This window comes from Suncus etruscus, chromosome 10 (assembly GCF_024139225.1).
Source record: "Suncus etruscus isolate mSunEtr1 chromosome 10, mSunEtr1.pri.cur, whole genome shotgun sequence".
Lineage (NCBI taxonomy): Eukaryota > Metazoa > Chordata > Mammalia > Eulipotyphla > Soricidae > Suncus > Suncus etruscus.
The window spans coordinates 34,413,729-34,438,016 of NC_064857.1; the positions used below are offsets into that span (position 1 = coordinate 34,413,729).

The 24,288-nt window shown below is 44.7% G+C and overlaps 1 protein-coding gene across 2 annotated transcripts; it reads left to right on the plus strand.

The window, feature by feature from the left end:
* The first annotated feature begins 6,039 nt into the window (after positions 1 to 6,039).
* On the plus strand, positions 6,040 to 9,889 carry TXNIP (thioredoxin interacting protein). Of its 2 annotated transcripts, XM_049782108.1 has the most exons (8): positions 6,040 to 6,294; positions 6,839 to 6,911; positions 7,009 to 7,156; positions 7,340 to 7,442; positions 7,560 to 7,816; positions 7,920 to 8,076; positions 8,203 to 8,354; positions 8,487 to 9,889. In XM_049782108.1, the coding sequence occupies exons 1-8, from the start codon at positions 6,045 to 6,047 to the stop codon at positions 8,520 to 8,522; spliced, it is 1,176 nt and encodes a 391-aa protein (XP_049638065.1). In that variant the 5' UTR covers positions 6,040 to 6,044; the 3' UTR covers positions 8,523 to 9,889. The 2 variants fall into 2 exon arrangements, with proteins under 2 accessions (XP_049638065.1, XP_049638063.1); XM_049782106.1 differs by lacking the exon at positions 8,487 to 9,889 and having other exon boundaries at positions 8,203 to 8,479.
* The last annotated feature ends 14,399 nt before the right edge of the window (positions 9,890 to 24,288 follow it).

Below are 24,288 nucleotides of genomic sequence, written 5' to 3' on the forward strand. Positions count from 1 at the left end.
TGGTTTGATTTTTGGGCCATACTTGGCTATGCACAGCATTAACTCCTGCCAGGGATCCTTCTTGGCTGAGCTCAGGAGACCCTATGCTATGCCATGGAACCAACTGGGGTTAGCAATGTGCAAGGCAAACTTTTACTTGCTGTATTCTTTCTCTCTCTGGTCCCTAGAATAAATTTATTTATTATTTATTATTGGTAAATGTCTGATTTGTATGCCTATTTTATATATTTAATTACCCAGGGTCATGTATAAATTTCTTGAAGGCTAAAGAATGGAAAAAGTTTAAGAAGTCTGGGTTAAAGCACTGAGAGCAGGACAAGATTGCAAGAGAACAAACTTCAGGGGCCAGTAAGATAATATATTGGTTAGAGAATGGCTTTGTATGTGTGCAGACTGGGTTTGATTTCTGGCACCATAGACTCTCCCAAGCACTGCTGGGGTGGACCTCCTGCCCCAAGTCCCAACTGCCAAGGTGACTGGGGGACTGTCCATAACCTCAGAGCCTAATTGACTGAATATCAAGAGTAGTACCCAGAGCCCCCTGAGCATCTCTTGGGAGACTCCCAAAACCAAACCCTCGAAACAACAAAAGGGCACAAATTTTAGATCAGACAGACAAGGGTCCCAAGATCTTTTTGGGCTCTGTTTTGGGGTCAAACCTGGCATTTGCTGAGGACTTATTCCCACTCCTGGAGGCCTTGAGGGATCTTATGAGGTGCCAGGGATTGAACCTGAGTCTGCTGCCTGAAAGGTAAGCACCCTACCCACTGTACTATCACTCTGGCCAAAGGATCCAAGATTTTGCTTCCAAATATTACAGGGCCTAGCATGCCTGCCATGCCAGTATATGGTCACAAATATGAAACCCCAGTTCCCATATATGCCTGATGCAATACTGAGAGCTCCATTGTCTGGGATCCTGTTACCTCAAGCAGTTTCAGTCATACGGCAGCTAGAGGTATGACCACAGACACTGAAAAAGCGACCCATGGTAAGCATTGTACCTGAAAAGATATGTGAACATCACAACTAGAAAGTATGACCTGGTGACCACCTGTGAAAGTGTGGCAGGGATCCGGTGGAAGCACCAGAAATGGCCTGTGAGCCTGTGAATCTCTTGGATCTCTAAGGCTGTGTGCAAGCCCATAATCAAAACATCATCACCACCAACAAAGAAAGGTGTGGGGTTGGAGCAGGATAGATAGTACAATGGGCAGGGAACTTGCCTGCCATACTACCAACCAAGGATTTGATTCCTGTAGTCCCCTTAGCACCACTGAGAATGATTTCAGACTGCAGAGCTATTCCAGTAAGCCCTAAATAGCCTGGGTGTAAATAAAGGAAAAGGAAAAGAAAAAAAGAAAGAAAACAAAGAACAAGGAAGATTGGGGGGGGGGGGGTTTGAATGAAAACAAAACCTTTCTATCTTTACAAAGTATGTGACCTCAGGCAAATTACCTAAACCCAGCCTGACTTCATCAACCCTGAGTCACAGGTTATTGAGAAAATTCTGTGAAATATTCCAACCTGAAATCCTTTCTGGAGCAAGATGACAGGTAGACTTATAAACAAAACAGCATTGAGATCATTATGTCAAAGACTTGATTCATCTATTGACAAATGACCAAATGAATCACTTTGATCTTGAAGGATATGCAAGTTTTTGCTTTTGGGTCACTCCCAGTGGAACTCAGGGGCTGCTCTTGGTTCAGTTTTTGGGGGGTCACTCCTGAAAAACCTCAGGTGACCTTGTGGAGCTGGAGCTTAATCAAAGGCCTCCTGTATGCCTTTATGCAAAGCATGTGCACAGCCTATTGAGCTTCACTCTGCCCCAAGCCATGTGGTTATTAATATATTCTTATTTAGCGGTGACTTGGGTACACACAGACAATCAGCAGATTTAAATTCCACTTACGAGGCCAGAGTGAGATGGCACAGTGGCGGGGCAATTGCCTTGCATGCTCCCAACGCAGGATGGACCCGGTTTGATCCCGATGGTCCATAAGGTCCGCATAGCCTGCCAGGAGAGATTTCTGAGAGCAGAGCCAGGAGTAGTAATCCCTGAACACCACTGGGTATAGCCCCAAAACAAAACTTTACATGCTCTCTGCTCCAGGGGAAATGTGAAGGATTATATGTGTAAAAGAAAGGATTTTACACTACAGAGTGAAATGATTAAAAGGCAGGAAAGAGAGATCAGACACTGTGCTAATACATACCTTTAAATTAAGAACTCTGGGTTTTTACAGTTCTAAACATAAGGCCAGAGGTCAAAGCAAAGGAAAAAGCGACCAGGTGCTGGCTTCTCACAGGTGAAAGTAGAGAAGTCTTTCCTTCAGGAAACCTTGGTTTGACTCTGTCACCTCCAGTCAGCCAAACAACAATCACACGTGGTTTCCTACTGGTACTGGGAATGGGCAGCAGAAGCAGCAGGTAACAGATGGAACATAGCCCTACATTGCTGTTACTTCTGGACTGGAACATTCGTCCGCCTGCTTGCATCCCACAGTGTTCAAACCCAGTTTCCAGGCCAAAGGTTGCTTTATCCGGTGGGAAAGGAGAATAAGGTGCAGTGGCTCTGAATAGCAGGTTACAGGGTGAAAGGTCGTAAACAACTGTCTGAGGCTCCACTTCAGAACATGCTTTGGCTGCAGGCCTGATGGGCAGCTGCTGCTGCCAAAGTGAAATAGTCTTTTGGCATTTAAGAGAACCCAGGCCTACACAGGGCAAATGAGTGTTCTGGATTGAGTTCTGCAAAATAGAAAAGGAGAAACTGGAGCCAAGGCACACACATAAAACAAGAGAAAACTGTCTTCCGATTTCTTCTGACTAAAATACTCAGTATTTCCTAGATGTATCCATATTCCTAAATATCAATATTCCCTATTGTCTAAAATGTCCCCATTCAATACTGAATCTATAACTACCAGCCTCTTCTCTCATCCCCTCAAAATTTATGCATTCATGTATCACATGCATACTGTTTAACAATATTGATTCATCTTTTTCGTTTGTTTTCTATTTGTGGGGGTGGAGGCATATCTAGCAAGGGATTGAATCCCAGTTTGGAACAAACAAGGCAAGTATTTTAATCCCTGTACTATCTCTTAGTTTCCAATTCAAGATTTTTTGTTTTATTTTGTTTTTAGGTCAGACCCTCCTGCGATAGGGGTTGGGGCCCTCTCTTGGTTCTTAAGGTTCCCATCGTTCCCCATGGCACCCATCATTTAGAGCATGAACTCCAGCCCTCTGAGTTATGTCCTTTGCCCTGGGTCATGCTATTTCTTTTTGTTTGTTTATTTCTATTTTAGGACCACTACCCAACAGCACTTAGGGCTTACTCTAGGCTCTTCTCTCAGTGGTCACTCCTGGTAGGGTTGGGATGTCAGGGATCAAACCCAGGTCAGTCAAATTTAAGGCAAACACTCTACCTGCTGCACTGTCTCAGGGACTCTAGCCAGGCTATTTCTTTATAGACATTTTTGTGTTTCTTATTGATCTAACTTCCTTATCCATTAAGCTAAGAGTCCTCCCAAAACTCACTGTTTTGAATGCTATAAATCACTTTATGGAGTGTCACCTTCCTTGCTTCCAATAATTTTTATCAGGGCTGGAGAAATAGCACAGTGGTAGGGTGTTGTTTGCCTTGCACTCGGTCAACCCAGGACCAACCCAGGTTCGATTCCCAGCATCCCATATGGTCCCCTGAACCTGCCAGGAGTGATTTCTGAGTGCAGAGCCAGGAGTAACTCCTGAGCACCATCAGGTATGGCCCCAAAGCCCCCCGCCCCCCAAAAAAAGCATACCAATAATTTGATCAACATTGTTGACTAGAAAGGAGGCAGAGCTTCTTGGCTACCTTCCTAGAACAGGTGTCACCCCAAACATCTAGGGATCACTATGTTCCTCCTCTTGTACCCAGGAGTAGTTGTTTTGCATGTATATGTTCTCATCCACAGTCCTGAGGCCCAGTTCTTGAGCTTGCTCAATATTGAGGCTGAGTTGTGACTTGTTAGCCTTCAGGTTTCAACCAAAGGTGCATGAAGACAAAAGCAGAATCCTAATACCAGTTGGTCTGCTTTGTACTGAGATGTAGAATTTCTCTCTCTTCCGATGCTCCTCATTCCCCATCTTACTCTTAGGGTTGGTATCTTCCCCTTTCTAGCACAATAAATGGGCTAGTAATCTTTTCCTATCCCAACACAGACTTTGGAGGAGGCCAGGAATCAAAGAAAATGGGACGAGTCCCTATTTCTATTTTTTGGGAGTGGGAAGGGGGAGCATCAAGCGGTGTTCAGGCTTACTCTGGGTAAGTCAAGCGAACCCTATGCCCACTGTATATCACTTCGGCCCCGAATCCCTGTATTGCTTTTTTAATTGTTTTTAAATTGCATGTATGAATAATGTGAATGACAGGGTCATACCCAGAGAAGCTCAGGAATTACTCTAGGCTCTGTGCTCATTCCTGGAAGTGGTGGCAGTGGTAGGAAACCCTCAAACTCAGGTACGCTGCATGCAAGGCAAGTACTTACCCTCTGCCCTATCTCTCTGACTAATTTATCAAAAGTCAGCCGCTGGTACTTCTTAAAGCCAGTTAGGGGGGGGAAAGTCTTTTTGCCAAGGAGAATACAGAACGAGGAGCCAGTGGATTTCTTTTAGCTTGAGTTTACAGTGTCCTAATGACCCCTTTGTTTTCTTCCTTAGTAATTTCTAAACATCTTGGGGCGGGGGGGGGGGGGGGATGGATGGGGAAGAGACAAAAGCTTCCTTCAACCATCTATCCATGGGCTCTGCTTATACATGAGATGTGTCCTTTTCATAACTAATGGGAAGGCAGGCAATAGGTTTGGAATGTTCTTTGGGATGGTGCCCGTGAGAAGAGCTGAGCCAGGCGTGCAAAGCACTGGAAGAAGTCCGAAAGTGGCATTCCCCTACCACTACCACCACCCCCGCGGTCTTCCTGGGGAAATAATTGAGCCCAAAGGAGACACCTCCCAAAGAGGGAAGGAAGCTAGAGCGAGAGAACAGAGTGTCCCAAGACGAGAGACAGAGGGGGCTAAGCAACAGGTTTCCGCTCTCAGGAGCAAGAATAGAAAAGTGGGGTGTGCTGGGGGCGCCGCCCCAAACCCGAGCCCAGTACAATCACTCTCTCCAGGGAACCTTTTAACATTTGCAAATGAGGTGTCTCCCCTGCTAGGAGGCCTTTCAGCTTCTGTTTTAAGCTTTAAATGCAATGGCAGGGCTGAGAACAAAAGGAGACTCCGGAGCCAACAAAGTCAGGAACCCCCCTTTCCTCTCCCCAGAAAATATTCTGGGGCCCTCGAGATTGTTTTTCACCTCCCTGGCAATTTGGAAGCCAGGAATGCACAGCCGCCTCTTAAGATTAATGGCACTGGCAGGGCTGGGCAGGATATTGTTTGCGTAGCCCCATTTGCATTGAGCTCAGAACACCCCAAGTACATACTATTGCTCTCATCTACTCTCAACCCCCCGGGCGGCCCCTTATTCGGGGCAAATTTGGGGCTGGGTGAGGCCTGGAGTTCCAGCAGCCAGGAGGCCGGCCGGTTCGCCCGCTCCCTCCCCGCCTCCTCCCAACGAGGCCGCCGAGCGCATCAGCGTTTCCCCTAGCCAGGAGCACACCTTGTCCACGCGCCGCGGTGCCGCCGCTGATTGGTTGAGCGCCCGGTAAACAGCGCGGGGCAGCCAATGGGAGCGCTGAGCACGAGGGCAGCACGAGCCTGCGGGCCCGCACTCAGGCGGCCCTGCCAGCCCGGGTACTATAAAAAGCCGTTTCCGGCTCCCGGTTAGAATTGTCCTCTCGAGCCTTGTGAGCAACTGGCAGTTTGCAACCGGTACTCCAGCTGCTTACCTGCTTAGGAGGGTTATTTTTTTTGGCATCACCTGCAAATTTCATTTTGGGCAACGCTTTATTTTTTGCACCCCCAAACTCAAGAGTTAAAGTCATCTTTCTTTTCTGACCAGGGCTCTGAAGCTTTCTTTAATTTTCCTCTTAAGAGAGCTCCCCTATAGCCCGATCTAGAATCATGGTGATGTTCAAGAAGATCAAATCTTTCGACGTGGTCTTCAACGACCCCGACAAGGTGTACGGCAGCGGGGAGAAGGTGACGGGCCGGGTGGCCGTGGAGGTGTGCGAGGTCACCCGAGTCAAGGCCGTGCGCATCCTGGCCTGCGGGGTGGCCAAGGTCCTCTGGATGCAGGGCTCGCAGCAATGCAAGCAGACCCTGGACTACCTGCGCTATGAAGACACTCTCCTGCTGGAGGAAGAGCCCGCAGGTGAGTGAACCTCTTACTTAAGGTGTCTCCATATGGAGAGTGAGAGTGGATTGGGGTTCGGAGTCTCACCCATAAATGGATCCCTTAGCAGCTGCTTTGAGTCGCTTAGCTTGAGCATTTAGGATTCTGGTCCTTCTTTAGCTTTTTTATATTTCCATCTACAAAGACCGCTCCCTCCCCCCCAAAAAAAGAAACCCCAAAACACCCCAGTGATTTGCGTATGATTTCTTAGAAGGTGCTCTGTTCCAAAGATTGCCTTAACTGCTTACTTTTTATCTTGGGAATTTAGCCATTAGCCTTGACTCCATTTCTGTTTGAGATGGTGATGTCTTTATTGGTTGAGCATCTCCACCTGTAGGCCTTTGCATAGCTTTGGCCCAGGAAGTGTAACTATTTTGCCCCCCTTTAAGAATATAAGGGATGAAATGGTGGGGCAAGGGAAAAGGGGCAACTCAGTAATCTTGGATACTGTCCCAAGAATTCCTGATCCAGGAGATGGATGGAAAGTGTAAGGAGAAATCTAATGGTCTCTTGTTTCTCCTAGGTGAGAATGAAATGGTGATTATGAGGCCTGGAAACACATATGAATACAAATTTGGCTTCGAGCTTCCTCAGGGGTAGGTATCAGCGAAACCCATCCTTGGGTGTGACTTTTGTTTTTGATCGTTCCCTGTTGGATAGAATTCTTATATGGTTTCCTTTCTCTCAACACAGACCTCTGGGCACATCCTTCAAGGGAAAATACGGATGTGTGGACTACTGGGTGAAAGCTTTTCTGGATCGTCCCAGCCAGCCTACTCAAGAGATCAAGAAGAACTTTGAAGTGATGGATCTAGTGGATGTCACCACTCCTGAGTTACTGGTGAGATTCCTTTGCATATTTATCTCCCTAGGTTCAAGTGTTTTGGGTTTAGACTCATCAGGGAAACAAGTTATGTCCTGAAGTAGGAAAGGAAAGCTTTGGGCTGGGTGTGAATTTGAAAGAGATGCCAAGAGTTGATCTCAGAGAGGTTCAAAACACCTTTTCTCCTGTCCTCCTATATAGGCACCTGTGTCTGCAAAGAAAGAGAAGAAAGTTTCCTGCATGTTCATTCCTGATGGAAGGGTGTCTGTGTCTGCCCGAATTGACAGGAAAGGCTTCTGTGAAGGTAAGGACCTTGAATTGGCGGTAGAACCACAAAGCAAGTTGTAGGTTTGGGGATGGGAGAAGGACATTCGTCTCCTGTAGCCAGCATTTGTTAACAATTTTTCATTTCTATTGCTAGGTGATGAGATTTCCATTCATGCTGACTTTGAGAATACGTGTTCCCGAATTGTGGTTCCCAAGGCTGCCATTGTAGCCCGTCACACCTACCTTGCCAATGGTCAAACCAAGGTTCTGACCCAGAAGCTGTCATCGGTCAGAGGCAACCATATTATCTCAGGGACCTGTGCTTCATGGCGTGGCAAGAGCCTCCGGGTACAGAAGATCAGGCCTTCTATCCTGGGTTGCAACATCCTTCGAGTTGAATATTCCTTACTGGTAAGTGGCTAGAATTGGCTCCCAGAAAGAACTGACCCTTTTGTTAGGGCTGTCAGTCCTGTTTTCTCCAGATGTCTAACGTGCTACCACTTTCCTCTTCCAGATCTATGTGAGTGTTCCTGGGTCCAAAAAAGTCATTCTTGACCTTCCTTTGGTAATCGGCAGCAGGTCAGGACTTAGCAGCCGAACGTCCAGCATGGCCAGCAGAACTAGCTCTGAGATGAGCTGGGTAGATCTGAACATCCCTGACATGCCAGAAGGTGAGCCAAGATCTGTCTTTTTTCGCTCTAGCCTGCTTGGGTTTATAGAAGTGGGATTATTGGGTTTATGGTCCAAAGGTTGTTTTGTTTTGTTTTTTAACTAAACGCACTGTTTTCCCTGCCCAGCTCCACCTTGCTATATGGACATCATTCCTGAAGATCACAGACTGGAGAGCCCCACCACTCCCCTGCTAGATGACACAGATGGCTCTCAAGACAGCCCTATTTTTATGTATGCTCCTGAATTCAAATTCATGCCACCACCCACATACACTGAGGTAAGTCTTGCCATTTTATCCCCACTTCATTTTGTAGTGCTAGTGCTGTCTTCTGTTAAGAAGTTGGCTTGGAGGGATCGCTAAATCTGATTCTATGAGTTCTAACCCCAAATCTCTGCTTGCTTCCTCCAGGTGAATCCCTCCATCCTGAACAACAATGTGCAGTGAACACAAGGAAGAAAAAAGCAGCAGCTAGCTGTGCCTACTCATTTCTTCTGCCTCTCCTTTTTCAGAGACTATACAGTCTCTACAATGGGGTTCTGGGTCCACCCCGCCTCTTGAGTTCCCCCGATGTTGGAGGTGACCAACAGGCAATCTCCTGTGCCTTAAAGGGTGTTCACCCATCCTCCACCAGTGAGATGTGCGCCATGAGGGTTTTGCTTTTGGATGGGTTTTAAAGCAGTACAAAAGCTCAAGACCCATCACCATTCCTCAGATTCTTGAAAACTTTCAAGGCATTTTCAGTAATTATGAGTAAGGAGTAGAAATTATCCGGAAAGGTCTTCCCAACACTTTTTAAAAGGGACGGTAAATTGTACCAACATGTATCTTGAACTTCTGTATTACGCAGCACAAAGCAGTTTTAGCAAGTGGGGGGGAAAAAAAGAAAAGGAAAGAAAACAAAGGCTAAAACTTGTGGGGAAAGAAGGTGTTCTAGTCAGTATTGCCCTTTGTATACGATTACAGAAAGAAGGAAAAACCCTCCAGGGCTGATTGGGTGTGGACTTTGGAGAGAGCTTCCCAGGTGAATTCAAGGGAAGATTATGTCGGTTATCTTTGCTTAGAATGTACTTGATGCAGTCTTCAAGCAATAGTAATTAAAACCCACCAACAAACTTAAGCCAATTTCAGAGCTTTCTGCACTGTTCTGTTGCAAATTTTTTTTTTTTTCGTGGGAAAATGTGTTTCTGGATTTTTTTTTCATGTGACTCCTTGGAATTGATTCCAAGGTGATGTTCTTTGCACTTTGTTCTGTAAGCAGTTTTTTTTGGTCCTGTCAGAATTATAAGTTAAAACTAGTTTATCCCTCTAGGAGTTAAGCACAATGACCAAAAAAAAAAGTGTTATTACTTTGGAGACTGTGTCCGAATGTCTAGAATTCTGTAATTCTGACACTTATCAGAGGAGAAAGGGTGCTGCCATCACTGACTTCTTCAAACCCAAGGAGGACTCGATGGAGACATGAAGACACTGCTTAAGTCTTCCACAGTACCGTGAGAAACTTGAGGGCATGTCTGCCAGGAGTAGCCTGAGCCCCCTTTCAGTGTTGGCAGCCGTGACACCAGCCTGCAACCCCGGCACTTGGTCAGTCACTACCTTCAGCCTTAGCACTTTGTTCACTGTCCTGTGTCAGAGCACTGAGTTCCAGCCTTCCTGAGAAAAATGTGGACTGAAGGTGGTTTTACTTTGTTTTGTTTTGTTTTTTTAATTGTTTATCTTTTTGTATGATAAAAACTATTTTGTATATAACTAGATATATTTTCACCCCAGGTGGGGTTATTCTTTATACAAAAAATTTAAATAAAGTTTTTTTAATGGCCAAAATTGTGTTTTTGTGTCTGTTAAGAGAAGTTTCTGGGGATGGAGAGATAACATGGAGATAGTACGTTTGCCTTCCATGCAGGGTGGTGGTTCAAATCCTGGCATCCCATATGCCTGCCAGGAGCGATTTCTGAGCACAGAACCAGGAGTAACCCCTGAGCGCTGCCGGGTGTGACCCAAAAACCAAAAAAAAAAAGTTTCTAGACACATCTCAAGAAGCTTTCCCCTTGAACCAGAGGCATAGCAGATAGGGTGCTTGCCTTACAGCCAACATGAATTTGATTTCTGGCATCCTATAATGGTTCCCTGAGCGCCATAATTCTTAAGATTGAAAGCCAGGAGTACTCCTGAGCACCAATGGGTGTGGCCCAAATCCTCCCCTCCCCTCCCCACCAAAAAAAGAAAAAGGCTTTTATATTTCACATTTCACATTCTGGAAAATTATAGACATTCCCTTGAGGTTTAATGCATATAGTTAGTTTGGGTCGGAGGGTGAAAAGGTATGGAATTTAAACTCCATTTTATCAACCAATGCACTAAAGGATTGTAAGATTTGATTGTTTAAACGTTTTAATTTTAAACACCATGGTTTAGGGGGGAATAAAAAGAAAAAACAAATGGGGCCCGGAGAGATAGCACAGCGGTGTTTGCCTTGCAAGCAGCTGATCCAGGACCAAAGGTGGTTGGTTTGAATCCCGGTGTCCCATATGGTCCCCCGTGCCTGCCAGGAGTTATTTCTGAGCAGACAGCCAGGAGTGACCCCTGAGCACCCAAAAACAAACAAAAAATGCATGCATGAAACTCTCACATTAACAGTATCCTGAATCATGGTGCCTAAAATTGAAATTGAAAACATTAAAAAAAAGAAAAAAGAAAAAAAAATGGTTTACAGAGTGGCTTATCCTAGTTATTTTTGGCATTGAATATTCCAACACGAATCCAACCAGCAGTGTTGTTTAAACTAGTTTTCTACATCTATAGTTTATCATCACCAAATTTTTTAAAATTTGGAGTGCATAATTTATTGATTTGATTTGGGGCCCACACCCAGCAGTTCTCGGCTTATTATGTTATGGCCTATGTACTCAGGGACCTCTTCTGGTGATGCATCAGGTGACAGGTACTGGGATAAAACAATGGTTGGACATATGCAAGGCAAAAGCCCTACCTGTTGTTCTATCTCTTCAGCCCTAGAGTGTATGATCTATATAATAAACTATTTTTTTGGGGGGGTTGGGTTTTTGGGCCACATTTGGTGACCCTCCGGGGTTACCCATGGCTATGCACTCAGAAATCGCTCCTGGCTTGGGGGACCATTTGGGACACCTGGGGATAGAACCTCTGGTCCATCCTAGGTCAGATGTGTGCAAGACAGATGCCCTACTCTTTGCGCAGCTGCTTCGGCCCCTTTAACAAGCTTTTTTTTTGGGGGGGGGCCACACCCAGCAGCGCTCAGGGGTTACTCCTGGCTCTATGCTCAGAAATTGCTCCTGGCAGGCTCGGGGATGCCGGGATTCGAACCACCGTCCTTCTGCACACAAGGCAAACGCCTTGCCTCCATGCTATCTCTCTGGTCCTTTTAACAAACTTTTGAAAAGGCGAATGAAGCTTGTAATGGAATATAATAGATATGTAATATCTGCAGGAATATAATAGAGAATATAATAAAAAATTACTATTTGGTTTAATTCTGAGGCCCCCCCAGCTTAAACTTGGTTTATACAATACACCACATATACAAAAGACATAAGCAATTATTCACTATTTAATGATGCAGTTATGTGTATTGACTTCTTCCCAGGCAGCTAGCTATTCTTATCTGCCATTTTTAACTCAGCACCCCTCCCAACACTTATCACGAGTTAGTAATGCTGAATATTCAACCCCACCCATATCCGTTAGGATATGCCTCCACAGTTCCTGTAGGGAGAGAACTGGATGGAAACCACCATTTTGTTTCTGATTAAAATGATAATTTTATTTTAATGCAGGCATTTGAATCCAGGACCATATACACCAGGGATTTTCAAACTTTTAAAGTGGGGGCTGGATTACGGTCCCTTAGAGAGCTGGAGGGCCGGACTATATGAGCTACTAATTCCTACTCACACTGCACATATCTTATATAAATAAAATGAAAACCATTGGCCCGAAGAGATAGCACAGCGGTGTTTGCCTTGCAAGCAGCCGATCCAGGACCAAAGGTGGTTGGTTCGAATCCCGGTGTCCCATATGGTCCCCCGTGCTTGCCAGGAGCTATTTCTGAGCAGACAGCCAGGAGTAACCCCTGAGCAACACCGATGTGGCCCAAAAACCAAAAAAAAAAAAAAAAAAAAAAAAAAAAAGAAAACCATTTATAAATAAACAGATCATGCACCAGTATTTCAATGGGAACTATGGGCCTGCTTTTGGCTAATGAGATGGTCAATGTCCGGTTCTATATTTGTCACTGCCAGCCATAACAAGTGATGCAAGTGGGCATCAGTTAATCTTGATCTGGTTGGAGATTTCTCTTGAAAAAGTCTGTTCACAGGCATAAGTGCTACCAAAGATGGTTACCATTTTGAGTGCATGGTTCCTGATATTTGGATATACACTGAGTGTATATGCTGGCAGGTATCTTGGCAACCAAACAGCGCTCACTGCTGGCAGGCCGGATCAGACTCCTCTGCGGGCTGCATGTGGCCGTAGTTTGAAGACCCCTGATATACACTCATTCTTGCATTCTAGGACCAGAGAGACAGTACAGAGTTTAAGGTGCTTATCTTGCAAGTAACTCCTGAACACAGATCTGGGAGTAGCTCCTAGGCATTGCTTTGTGTAGCCCCAAATTACCGTCTCCCTCAAAATAGCCATATTCGTGGCCCTAAATTAATTATTGTTCCTAGAAGAGAGATTAGGGGGCTGAAGGGACAGTACAACTGGTGAGGCGCTTGCCCTGCCAGGAAGGATCCTGAGTAAGCCAGGAGTAAGGCTTGAGCATGGCTGAGTATAAACCAAAACCAAAAAATATGTGATTAGGATGAGGTCTCTGAGATGGCAGAGGACTACATAGTTCTGATTTCTGGCTTTTTTTTTTTGTGCAGGTAGAAGGGTAGTTAATAATGTGGTACTCCTGGCACCTATGTGGTAGGAATGGATCAGGTGCTCCCACACTCTCCAGCCCTCTGAGCTATCTCCCGGCCCAATCTTTGTTGTTTTAGGGGCACACAACTGAGCACTCAAGGAGGACTGTATCACTTGCTGCAGTGAAAAAAACTAAGCAGTATAGAACCCCAGCGTTCTGTATGCAAAGTATGTACTCAATTGGGCTATATCTCCTTCCCTCCATTTTTTTGGGGGAGTGCTTAGGATGAAGTCTGCTGAAACTATATATCCTGGCCCCTCTGGCTAGTTGCACATTACTTAATTCCAAACTTCAGACTCTGGAAATACATAAAATGTAATGAGTTGAGAAGAAAGTGAGATTGAGAGATACTGGGTTTTTTTGTTGTTGTTGTTGTTTTGGTTTTGGTTTTTGGGTCACACCCGGCAGCGCTCAGGAGTTACTCCTGGCTCCACGCTCAGAAATCGCTCCTGGCAGGCTCCGGGGACCATATGGGATGCTGAGATTCGAACCAATGACCTTCAGCATGAAAGGCAAACGCCTTACCTCCATGCTATCTCTCCGGCCGGCGATACTGTTTACTTCAATCATTTGTTTTTATCTTTTGCTCTCTTCTGGTTCTGTCTGGTTTTCTTTACGGGGTGTTTGTTTTTACTCTGTTGTTATGGTAGTGGTTTTGATCCAGTGGAGCTTGGGGGCTCTTTCTGGAATCTGGGGTGAAGCAGGGGAACTGCTAGGGATCAAGAGGATCAGGGGGCTCAAACCCAGGATCCCACATGCAAAGTCTGCTTTCCAGTTCTTCAGTCCATCTACCTAGTTCCTTACCCCTTTCTCTAACCTCTGCTTCCTCTTCTTACCTATTCAGGATTTTAGAGACTCCTCCTCCTTTTTCTTTTTTTTTCTTTTCTTTTTTTTTTTTTTTTTTTTGAGCCTGGGACCAGGAAACTAGGTGAAAGTTGATGGAAATGTTTTCCAGGGACTGGAGGGGTGGAGCAAGACTCAGCAGCCTAGAGAGGAATGAGGGACCACAGGGCAGGCGAGCCTGGCTGTATGCAGAGCTCCGCTGTGTGATATGAGAAAGAGAGAGCAGGGAGAAAAACAGATTAAATTTCACCCAGGGTCCCTTAGGGGCTTGATCCAGAAAGGGCCAGAACATTAGCACCCCTCCTAGCGCCCTCTAATCCCACTCTGTCCCGGAGAGAGAGAGCCCTCTCGGCTTCCTAAAATGTGGGAAAATACCCTGCAACTAAACCAGTGCGGCAGCCATGAGTCACCTATGGGTATGGACTCCTGAAATACACTGCTGTATCTGGTCAACTGAATGTCTCTTTTGTTTCATTTCATTTAAATAGCTCCATGTGACGATTGATTACCACACTGAACAATAGAGTGAAGTTTAAGGAAGTAAGCAATGATAAATGTTTCAGGGAGGGAAGACGGGCCTTTATTAGAGCACAAAATGTCCACTGCATCCTTTTACCTTCCATGCACAATTTCCACTTCAACCGAGGGCTTTGTATAAAAGCTTAAGTGCACCTCTGCTACTCCCTGATCCTACTGTTCCTCCACTTGAGTGAATATTTTGAGTCTTCTTTTTCATATTCTTGTCATACTCCATTTAACTTTTGTTTGTTTTGATTTGGGGGCCATAGCCTTCGGTGTTGGGTACTTATTCCTGGCTCTACTCAGGGATCATTCCTGGCATGCTCAGGAGACCATATAGGGTTTAAAGGTGCTGTACTTGCTCTCTGGCCAGTCCCCCCCCCCCCCCAATTAATTTTTAAAGAGCTCTATCTCTGTTGGAGGTATCTGGTATGGGAAAGAAGAGGTTTCAGGCAGATGGGAAGGGGGAGCCCTGGTAAGGTACTTTGAGAAAATAATACAATTTAAGCAGAGATTACCTAGCCCTGTAGTAGCCCCAAAGGCAAGCAGACCATATCTCTTTAACAATATATAACAATAACAATATCAATAACAATAACAATAACAATAACAATAACATATCTCTTAAACAAGTCCTGAGCTCTTGAAGAGGAAAAACAAATGTAGAAGTCTAAGAACCCAACCAGAGAAGATTGGATTTCTCAGGAAAGGAGAAACTACAGAAGAATCAATGAGATTATGAGGGGACCATCAACAGTGCAAGGCAATTAATTTACTTTTTGTTTTTGTTTATTGGGTCACACCGGCAGCGCTCAGGGGTTACTCCTGGCTCTACACTCAGAAATCGCTCCTGGAAGGCTCGGGAGACCATATGGGATGCCAGGATTTGAACCACTGTCCTTCTGCATGCAAGGCAATTGCCTTACCTCCATGCTATCTCTCTGGCCCCTTAGACTAAATTTTATGGAAAAATTCTATAAAAGCGCTCTCTCTCTCTCTGTCTCTCTCTCTGTCTCTCTCTCTCTGTCTGTCTCTCTCTCTCTGTCTCTGTCTCTGTCTCTGTCTCTGTCTCTCTCTCTCTCTCTCTCTCTCTCTCTCTCTCTCTCTCTCTCTCAGGCACAGCTTGATAGGGTCTGTAATGGTAGGTGCTCATAGTAGATTTAATAGTCCTGTCCTGGGGCCGGAGCAATAGCATAGTAGGGTGTTTGCCTTGCAAGGACTACCTAGGATGGACCCAAGTTTGATTCCTGGTATCCCATTTGGTACTCCAAACCTGCCAGGAACGATTTCTGAGAGCAGAGCCAGGAGTAACCCCTGAACACCGCCCCCAAAACAAAACAAAACAAAACAAAAAACAAGTCCTGTCCTTCCCCAAGCAAGTCTTCACGGCCCCACCCTCCATCCCCCACCCACCACCCCTGTGGTTGAGATGGAGCAAAAGAGGTGGAAGCTCTTTCTTTTTTGAAATAGGGCCAACTTGGCAGTGCTCAGGGGTTATTTCTGACTCTGTACTCAGGAATTATTCTTGGTGGTGTTCAGGGGACCATACCGGATGCTGAGGATAGAACCCAAGTCAGCTGTGTGCAAGGCAAATACCCTACCCTCTATTCTATTGCTTCAGATCCAGCTGTCTCTTCTTAATGCTACCCCTCTTGCTACCAACTTTATCGAGCCACCAGCACCAGAACCAGAAATCTGGTTCTAATCATTTATTCATTAGATTCTATCTAGTATGTGAAGATCTGAGATTTAAGAACAAGAAAACTCAAGAGAGGGAGAAGAACAGAGCTAGAGAAAAGAAAATTAGTAGTATAAAACTGGAGCAATAGTACAATGGGTAGGACATTTGCCTTGGTTACAGAGGATACCTGTTCCATATCGGCAACTTGTCTGGTCTTCTTTTTTTTTTTTATCTTTTTTTTGTTTTTTGGGGTCACACCCGGCAGTGCTCAGGGGTTACTCCTGGCTCCACGCTCAGAAATCGCTCTTGGCAGGCTCAGGGGACCATATGGGATGCCAGGATTGGAGCCAATGACCTTCTGCATGAAAGGCAAGTGCCTTACCTCCATGTTATCTCTCTAGTCCTTGTCTGGTCTTCTAAGCTCCACCAAAAGTGATCCCTGAGTGCAGAGCCAGGTGTAACCCCTGAGCATTGTTTGTGTGACCCAAAAACAACAAAAAATATAAGATACTAAAAAAAAAAAAAAAAAAAAAGGAAAAGAAAAGAAAAGAAAATTAACAGTAAAAAGGCAAGTATTGGAGGCTGCAATGATAGTACAGTGGATAGAGAGGACATTTGCTTTGCATGCTGATTTGCATCTGAGTTTGATCCCTAGCATCATAGGTGATACGCCATGTCTGATAGGAGCGATACCTGAGCACCCTCTGAGCATCACTGGGTATTTGCGTCCCCCCAAAAAGAAAAGTGGTCCATAAAGAGGGGGGCTGTAACCTTGTCTCTGAAGAGAGTGGAAACATGGGGTGTGAGTGGAATTGAGTGAGGCCCTAGGAGGAAGGATGCAGCTAACATCTGAAAGTATCTGGTCAGCTAAAACCAAGAATAAGAAATGGGTTGAAGGAGTGACTTTTGCTCAGTTCCTTTAACAACCTACAGACCCCTTTGCATTCTTTCCTTGCACTAGCTCTAGGTGATGGGGTATTTGAGATGGATAAGGAAAATGTTTTTTGTTCTTTTTTTAGTTTTTGGGTCACACCCAGCAGCGCTCAGGGATTACTACTGGCTCTGTGCTTAGAAATTGCTCCTGGCAGGCTCGGGGACCATATGGAATGCTGGGATTCCAATCACCATCCATCCTGGGTCAGCTGTGTGCAAGGCAAATGCCCTGTCGCTGTGCTATCTCTCTGGCTCCAGAAAAATAGTTTTAGTGACCCTCCAATGCCTATATTCTTTTTTTTTAATTTTTTTTCCTCAGAAGGAAGTCCTAGCTCTGTGTTCAGGGATTACTTCTGGAGGGGGCTCAGAGGCACCATATGAAGTATCTGGGATTGAGCACAGGTCAGTAGCCTCCCAAGGCAAAAGCCCTGTCTGCTGTTCTGTCTCTTCATTCCCAGCCTCTGTCCTTGTTCTAGACACTCTGACCTCAATACTCTGGACTAAAACAAAAATGTTTATCCTGTCTTATTTTTTCATTCCCTCTCTTTCCTTAATTGAAAAACTCCCTCTGAGGATGGCTGCAGATCTAGGGGTACAGGTCCTGGCCCCAAAAATCCACAGCCTTGAAAAAGTTTAGGGATTAGCCTTCTCAAAGGTTAAGGAGAAGTGGTTTAGTGTAATAGTAAACACGTGGAGCCCGGAGCCAAACTATTTAGATTCTAATGGAGTTCTGTGACCTTGGCTCTGTTTAGCTTGCTTGTACTTTGAACTGTAGTTTATCTGCAATATTGAAGTTAATAAGTGTACTCTAGAGGCTGGGGTGTGGCTCAGCTCTAGAGTACATGATTGCAGTACGAAGAGCTGGATTTAGTCCCTGGCACTTTGGGGGAAAAAAAAAAAAACAGCAACTGAGAAAATGCCAAGCATGAGTCACAAGCAGGAAACCAGTTTGGAACCCTTCCTCCTGCCTGGTATAAACTTGCTGGGGTTAAAAATCAGGCAGTTCTCACCTCCACCAGGAGAAGGGCAGGTCATGATTGAGGGTGCCAGATAATGGTTGTTTTTGGTTTTTGGTTTGTTCTAGTTTGGTTTTTGGGCCATTCCTGGTGGTGCTCAGGGGTTATTCCTGGCTCTGTGCTCAGAAATCATTCCTGGCAAGCTCGGGGGATCATATAGGATACCTAGGATCAAACTTGGGTCTGCCGTGGGTCATCCTCGTGCAAGGCAAACATCCTACCACCATGCATATCAGTACAGGCCCATGAAGATGCCAGATAATGGTTGGAGGTGAGAAAGCAAAACAGGACTTTTGCCATGCCATAAGTCATAAGGACTGACCACAGCAAGACTCCAACTGACATGTTTTCAAGGTCGATGGAAAATTTATAACATAAGGCACATTAGCACATACTTCTATGCCTATACACTTTCCCACCAGATGCAAGCTATATAATCCTACTGTAGACTGTGTGAGGAGCACTCCCTGATAAAGGACCCTGTTGGAAAAATTCATCTCTGCTCTGACTCTTCTATCTCGACATCTTTCACCTGGTTTTCTGAGAACAGCTGGAAACACCTCTGAGCACAGAGTTGGTGGTAGCCCCAAGTATTGCTGATGGGGTACAAACATAAAAATAAATTTTTATTTGTGAGGGTTATTAAAAATATTCAGGATAGGGCCAGAGCAATAGTACAGCAGGCAGGGCTTTGGCCTTGCACATGACTGACCGGGGTTTGATAACCAGTATCCTTTATGGTCCCCTGAGCCTGCCATGTGATGTGGCCCAAAAACAAATTAAAAAGGGGGAATGGAAAGGTCTTTGGGACACTGGCAGGGAAGTAGACACCTTGATGATGGTATGGAAACAATCATTAACAGTATTGTAAGTCACGGAACCTTCATAAAAATGGGAAGTGATATGTGAAGTGTTAGAACAATGGCAAGTGCTTATGTTTCCAAAACTGACTGCTCCCAACCCCAGTATTTTGATTAATTAACATCTAAGTATAGCCCTGGAATTATTTCTCTTCTCTGACCAACATAGGAGGAAGGCCCTTCTCACTTTGCTCCTCTTGATTCTCTTCCTGTGTTGAAAGAACAAAACAGTGTCAGAAGAGGTCAGTACAGAGGGACGGATATTTTAAAAATAAATTATTTAATTGAATCACCCTGAGATACAGATACAAAATGGTTTATGATTGAGTTTCAGTCATACAATGTCCGATACCCTTCACACATTTTTCTTTTACCAAACCAAAGTCCCCATTTTCCCTCTCACCTTCGTGTTCTCCTCCTGCCCCATCTATAGCAGACATTTCCCCCCTCACTCTTTTTATCTCTCTCTCCCTCTCTCTCTCTCCATCTCCCTCTCCCCCCCCAATCTCTTTTCCTTTATCTCTTTAGACACTATAGTTTGAAATACTGTTTACTCAAGGGGTAACCTGCATATCAGTTTATTTCCTTTCAGCACCCAATTTTTGTTCAGAGTGATCATTTCCAACTCTCCTTGTCATAGTGGTCTCTTCTCTACTCTAACTGCACTCCCCTGTATTTGTGGTAAACTTCCTACTATGGACTCATCCTCTTGGCCCTAGAGTTTATTATCTTTGGTATTATCTTTATTTTTTTAGTATCCCACATATAAATGTGATTATTCCTTGTCTACCCTCTTCCTTTGACTCATTACACTCAGCATAAAAATCTGCATATCCATTCATGTACAAGCAAGTTTTATAACTTCATTTTTCCTATAGGCTGCATTGTATTCCGTTGTGTAGATGTACCATAGTTTCTCTATCCACTAATATGTTCTTGGACACTTGGTTTGTTTCCAGATTCTGGCTATTAAATAGTTCTTCAATGAACATAGCAGTGCAGAGGGCTTTTCTGTAGTTTTTTTTTTTTTTTGGGGGGGGGGTTCCTAGGATGTATTCCTAGAAGCTAGGTATTTTTGGGTCATGTAGGAGCTCAATCTCTAGTTTTTGGGGCACATCTCCATTATTTTCAGAGACTGATTTGAGTTGGAATGAGAATGAAATGAGGTAGGGAAGAAGGAACCTGTGATTGGGATTGCCATCCCTAGACTTCATAGGGCCTCTGTGCAATCCCTACATGTCGAAATGCAGTACCTCCGTTTCCTCTCTCCTTTTCCTTGAGCCTTACAGGTCTCCTAGCTAATCCTGACACCTCCTGGAAGTCATTTGACTTTTCCTAACTTCTCAGTGCACAGTTCCAGGGAGAAATTCCCACTATCGGAAGTAATGAACAGGGTGTTACTGCAGAGAACTCTGACTGCCTCACTCAAGGGTACTGCATCCGCTTTTACTTGGTCCTTGGAGAGAATGAATCTGAGTAGGACAGAGGTCATTGGAGGGAAGCCCACTGAGGAGACCTAAGTTAGCCTACTTCATCTATTTCTGTCCTGACCTTTTTCTTGGCTGGGTTCTGCTGAGCTTGTTATGTAAGGAGAAAAGAATGAGTACACATTGAAGGCTCAAATTTTTCTCACTCCCAGTTGATTGGTCATCTCCACACAGTGGAGAGGGAGACAAGGACAAGGAAATCTCTGGGACAGGGCTATGAAACACATGCTCTGATCTCTTCTGCCATCTCTTCACATTGTCAGATAATCTTCTGTCTCCTACTCTTTCTTTCTTTTGTTTTTTTCTTTTTTCTTTTTTTTGGTTTTTGGGTCACACCAAAAACCAGCACTCAGGGGTTACTTTTGGCTCTATGCTCAGAAATCACTTGGGGGACCATATGGGATACTGGGATTAGAACCACTGACCTTCTCCATGCAAGGCAAACGCCTTACCTCCATGCTATCTCTCCGGCTCCCTCACCTACTCTTTCAATGTTTTCTTTTGTGTGTGTGTGTGTGTGTGTGTGTGTGTGTGTGTGTGTGTGTGTGTTTTGGGTCACACCTGGCAGTGCTCAGGGGTTACTCCTGGCTCCATGCTCAGAAATTGCTCCTGGCAGGCATGGGGGACTATATGGGACACCGGGATTTGAACCGATGACCTTCTACATGAAAGGCAAATGCCTTACCTCCATGCTATCTCTTCGACACCTTTTTTTTTTTGTGGGCCACATCCATTTGACGCTCAGGGGTTACTCCTGGCTATGCACTCAGAAATCACTCCTGGCTTGGGGGGACCACATGGGACCGAACCGTGGTCCGTCCTATGCTAGTGCTTGCAAGGAAGACACCTTACCTCTAGCGCCACCTTCCCAGCCCCACCGGGCCCTCTTTCAATGTTTTCTTTCTGTTCTTTCATGCTTGCCTCACTTTCCATTTCTGAGGAAACATTGGCTACTGCTCCAGACCCCAAGCAATGCTTAGTTCTGTAGGTCAGCAAATAAATGTAGTAGGGTCAGTGACCTTTTTGTTTCTGTTGCCGAAAGATTATCTTCTGTCAGCAGGATCTCCAGGCTTCTTATCTGTTTTTCCTTCCAAAAGTGTCCAGTAGGGAAGTTAGTCATTCTCCTGCAAGCTCTAACTTCCTCTAACTTCTTCTGCTCTAGGGAATAGAATTTCTGAGACTTTGAAGCTCAGAATTGGACCTTATCTACATTTGGAAAGTAAAGATTGTATCAGTCAGAGAGATTGGAAATGCTGACTAAAGCTATTAAGGCAAGAGTAGCTGTGTTTAGTTTTAGACAGGAAACACATAGAAAGTGGAGAGCATGAAAGAAAGGTGGACAATAGAAAGCTCAGAAGGTTCTTTTGACTGAGGAGAACTGAGGTAAGGAATGAAGGCGGAATGAAGACTCCAACTATTTTTTTTTAATTTTTTTTAAGTTAGGCCACACCCAACAGTGCTCAGGGGTTACTCCTGGCTTTGTGCTCAAAGATCACTCCTGGTGGGCTCAGGGGACTTTATGGGGTGCCAGGGATTGAACCCAGGCTGGCCGCATACAAGGGAAGCACTTTGCCCACTGTACTATCATTCTGGAATTACACCAACATTTCTTTTTTTGTTTTGTTTTTGAGTGACACCCAGTGGTATTCAGGGCTTACTCCTGGCTCAGTACTCAGAAATCGCTCCTGGCAGGCATGGGGGACCATATGAATGCCAGGATTCAAACCACCATCCGTCCTGGATCTGCTGCTTGCAAGGCAAATGCCTTACCACTGTGCTATCTCTCCGGCCCCGACACCAACATTTCTTTTTTTTTTAATTAATACCTTTATTTAAACACCTTGATTACAAACATGAGTGTAGTTGGGTTTCAGTCATATAAAGAACACCCCCTTCACCAGTGCAACATTCCCATCACCAATGTCCCAAATCTTCCTCCTCCCCACCCCACCCTGCCTGTACTCTAGACAGGCTTTCTATTTCTCTCATTCATTCACATTATTATGATAATTCTCAATGTAATTAGTTCTCTAACTGCACTCATCACTCTTTGTGGTGATTTCATGTAGTGAGCTGGAACTTCCAGCCTTCCTCTCTTTTGTTGCTGAAAATTATTGGAAGAATGTCTTTTATTTTTCTTAAAACCCATAGATGAGTGAGACTATTCTGCATCTATCTCTCTCCCTCTGACTTATTTCACTCAGCATAATAGATTCCAAGTACATCCATGTTTTGGAAAATTTCATGACTTCATCTCTCCTGACGGCTGCATAATATTCCATTGTGTATATGCACCACAGTTTCTTTAGCTATTCATCTTTTTTTTTTTTTTTTTTTTGGTTTTTGGGCCACACCCAGTAACACTCAGGGGTTACTCCTGGCTATGCGCTCAGAAGTCGCTCCTGGCTTGGGGGACCATATGGGACACCGGGGGATTGAACCTCGGTCCGTCCTAGGCTAGCGCAGGCAAGGCAGGCACCTTACCTCTAGCGCCACCGCCCGGCCCCAGCTATTCATCTTTTGAAGGCCATCTTGGTTGTTTCCAGAGTCTTGCTATTGTAAATAACACTGCAATGAATATAAGTGTGAGGAAGGGAATTTTGACACCAACATTTCTTTTCTTTCTTTCTTTCTTTTTTTTTTTTTTTTTTTTTTTTTTTGGTTTTTGGTTTTTGGGTCACACCCAGCAGTGCTCAGGGGTTACACTCTATGCTTAGAAATTGCCCCTAGCAGGCACAGAGGACCATATGGGATGCCAGGATTCGAACCACCATCCTTCTGCATGAAAGGCAAACGCCTTACCTCCATGCTATCTCTCCGGCCCTGACACCAACATGTCTAACTCAAGGATTCACTCTCTTTTTGTTTTGTTGTTTTTTTTGTTTTTTTGGGCCACACCCGGCATTGCTCAGGGGTTACTCCTGGCTGTCTGCTCAGAAATAGCTCCTGGCAGGCACAGGGGACCATATGGGACACCGGGATTCGAACCAACCACCTTTGGTCCTGGATCGGCTGCTTGCAAGGCAAATGCCACTGTGCTATCTCTCCGGGCCCAGATTCACTCTCTTTTGGCCTTTATTTTAGGCTGAATATCTTTTTATATTAAAGACTGTCTTTATATATATAATATTTATATATTTATAATTAAATATACTATAAATTAAACATTAAATTAAACTATAAATAAAACATTTATATTTTATAATTAAATCATAAATATAAATACTACTTATATTTATGATTAAAATATTTATATATATAAGCCATTAAGACTAGAGAGAAGGGGCCAGAGCAGTGGCGCAGTGGTAAGGCGTTTGCCTTACACGCATCTAACCTAGGACAGACTGCTGTTTGATCCCCTGCATCCCATATGGTTCCCCAAGCCAGGAGTAATTTCTGAGCATGTAGCCAGGAGTAACCCCTGAGCACCACTGGTTGTGCCCCTCCCCAAAACAAACAAACAAAAGGACTAGAGAGAATGGGTGGGTTCCTACAAAGTTTGCTTTCCTTTAGTTTATTTCCTGGACATCCCTGATATTGTCTACCCAGTTCTGAGGAGAATAAAGCCCCTGGTGCAGGGGTTCCTAAAGTGATGATGACCTAAAAAGGAGATAGGCCCTGGGACAAAGGGGGTGGGAGATAGCACTAGAATCAGGGTTTTTCTAAGTACTTGAGCAACTGAGGTCATTAAGCTGAAGACAGCTGGAGAAGCCCCTCAGTCATAGTAACAAACAGTGCCCGGAGGGGACCCCACTTGCAGACATTTAGAAACCTGCCTAGTTTCTTCCTACAACTTTGACTTTGGCATTCTAAAGCCAGATTACAGGACTGAGGAGATACTCAAAGGTCCAAAGCACACACTTTGCCTTGTGAGGTTCTGTCTAGTGGAACCCCAACACTGAATCAATGAAAGCCACGCTTCACTG

What these genes read in the sequence shown, in the direction of transcription:
- TXNIP (XM_049782106.1), top strand. Translation starts at nt 6,045, where the DNA reads ATGGTGATGTTCAAGAAGATCAAATCTTTCGACGTGGTCTTCAACGAC. An exon ending in GCTGGAGGAAGAGCCCGCAG is followed by an intron (nt 6,295 to 6,838) that starts GTGAGTGAACCT and finishes TGTTTCTCCTAG; the next exon opens with GTGAGAATGAAATGGTGATT. An exon ending in GAGTTGAATATTCCTTACTG is followed by an intron (nt 7,817 to 7,919) that starts GTAAGTGGCTAG and finishes TTCCTCTTCCAG; the next exon opens with ATCTATGTGAGTGTTCCTGG.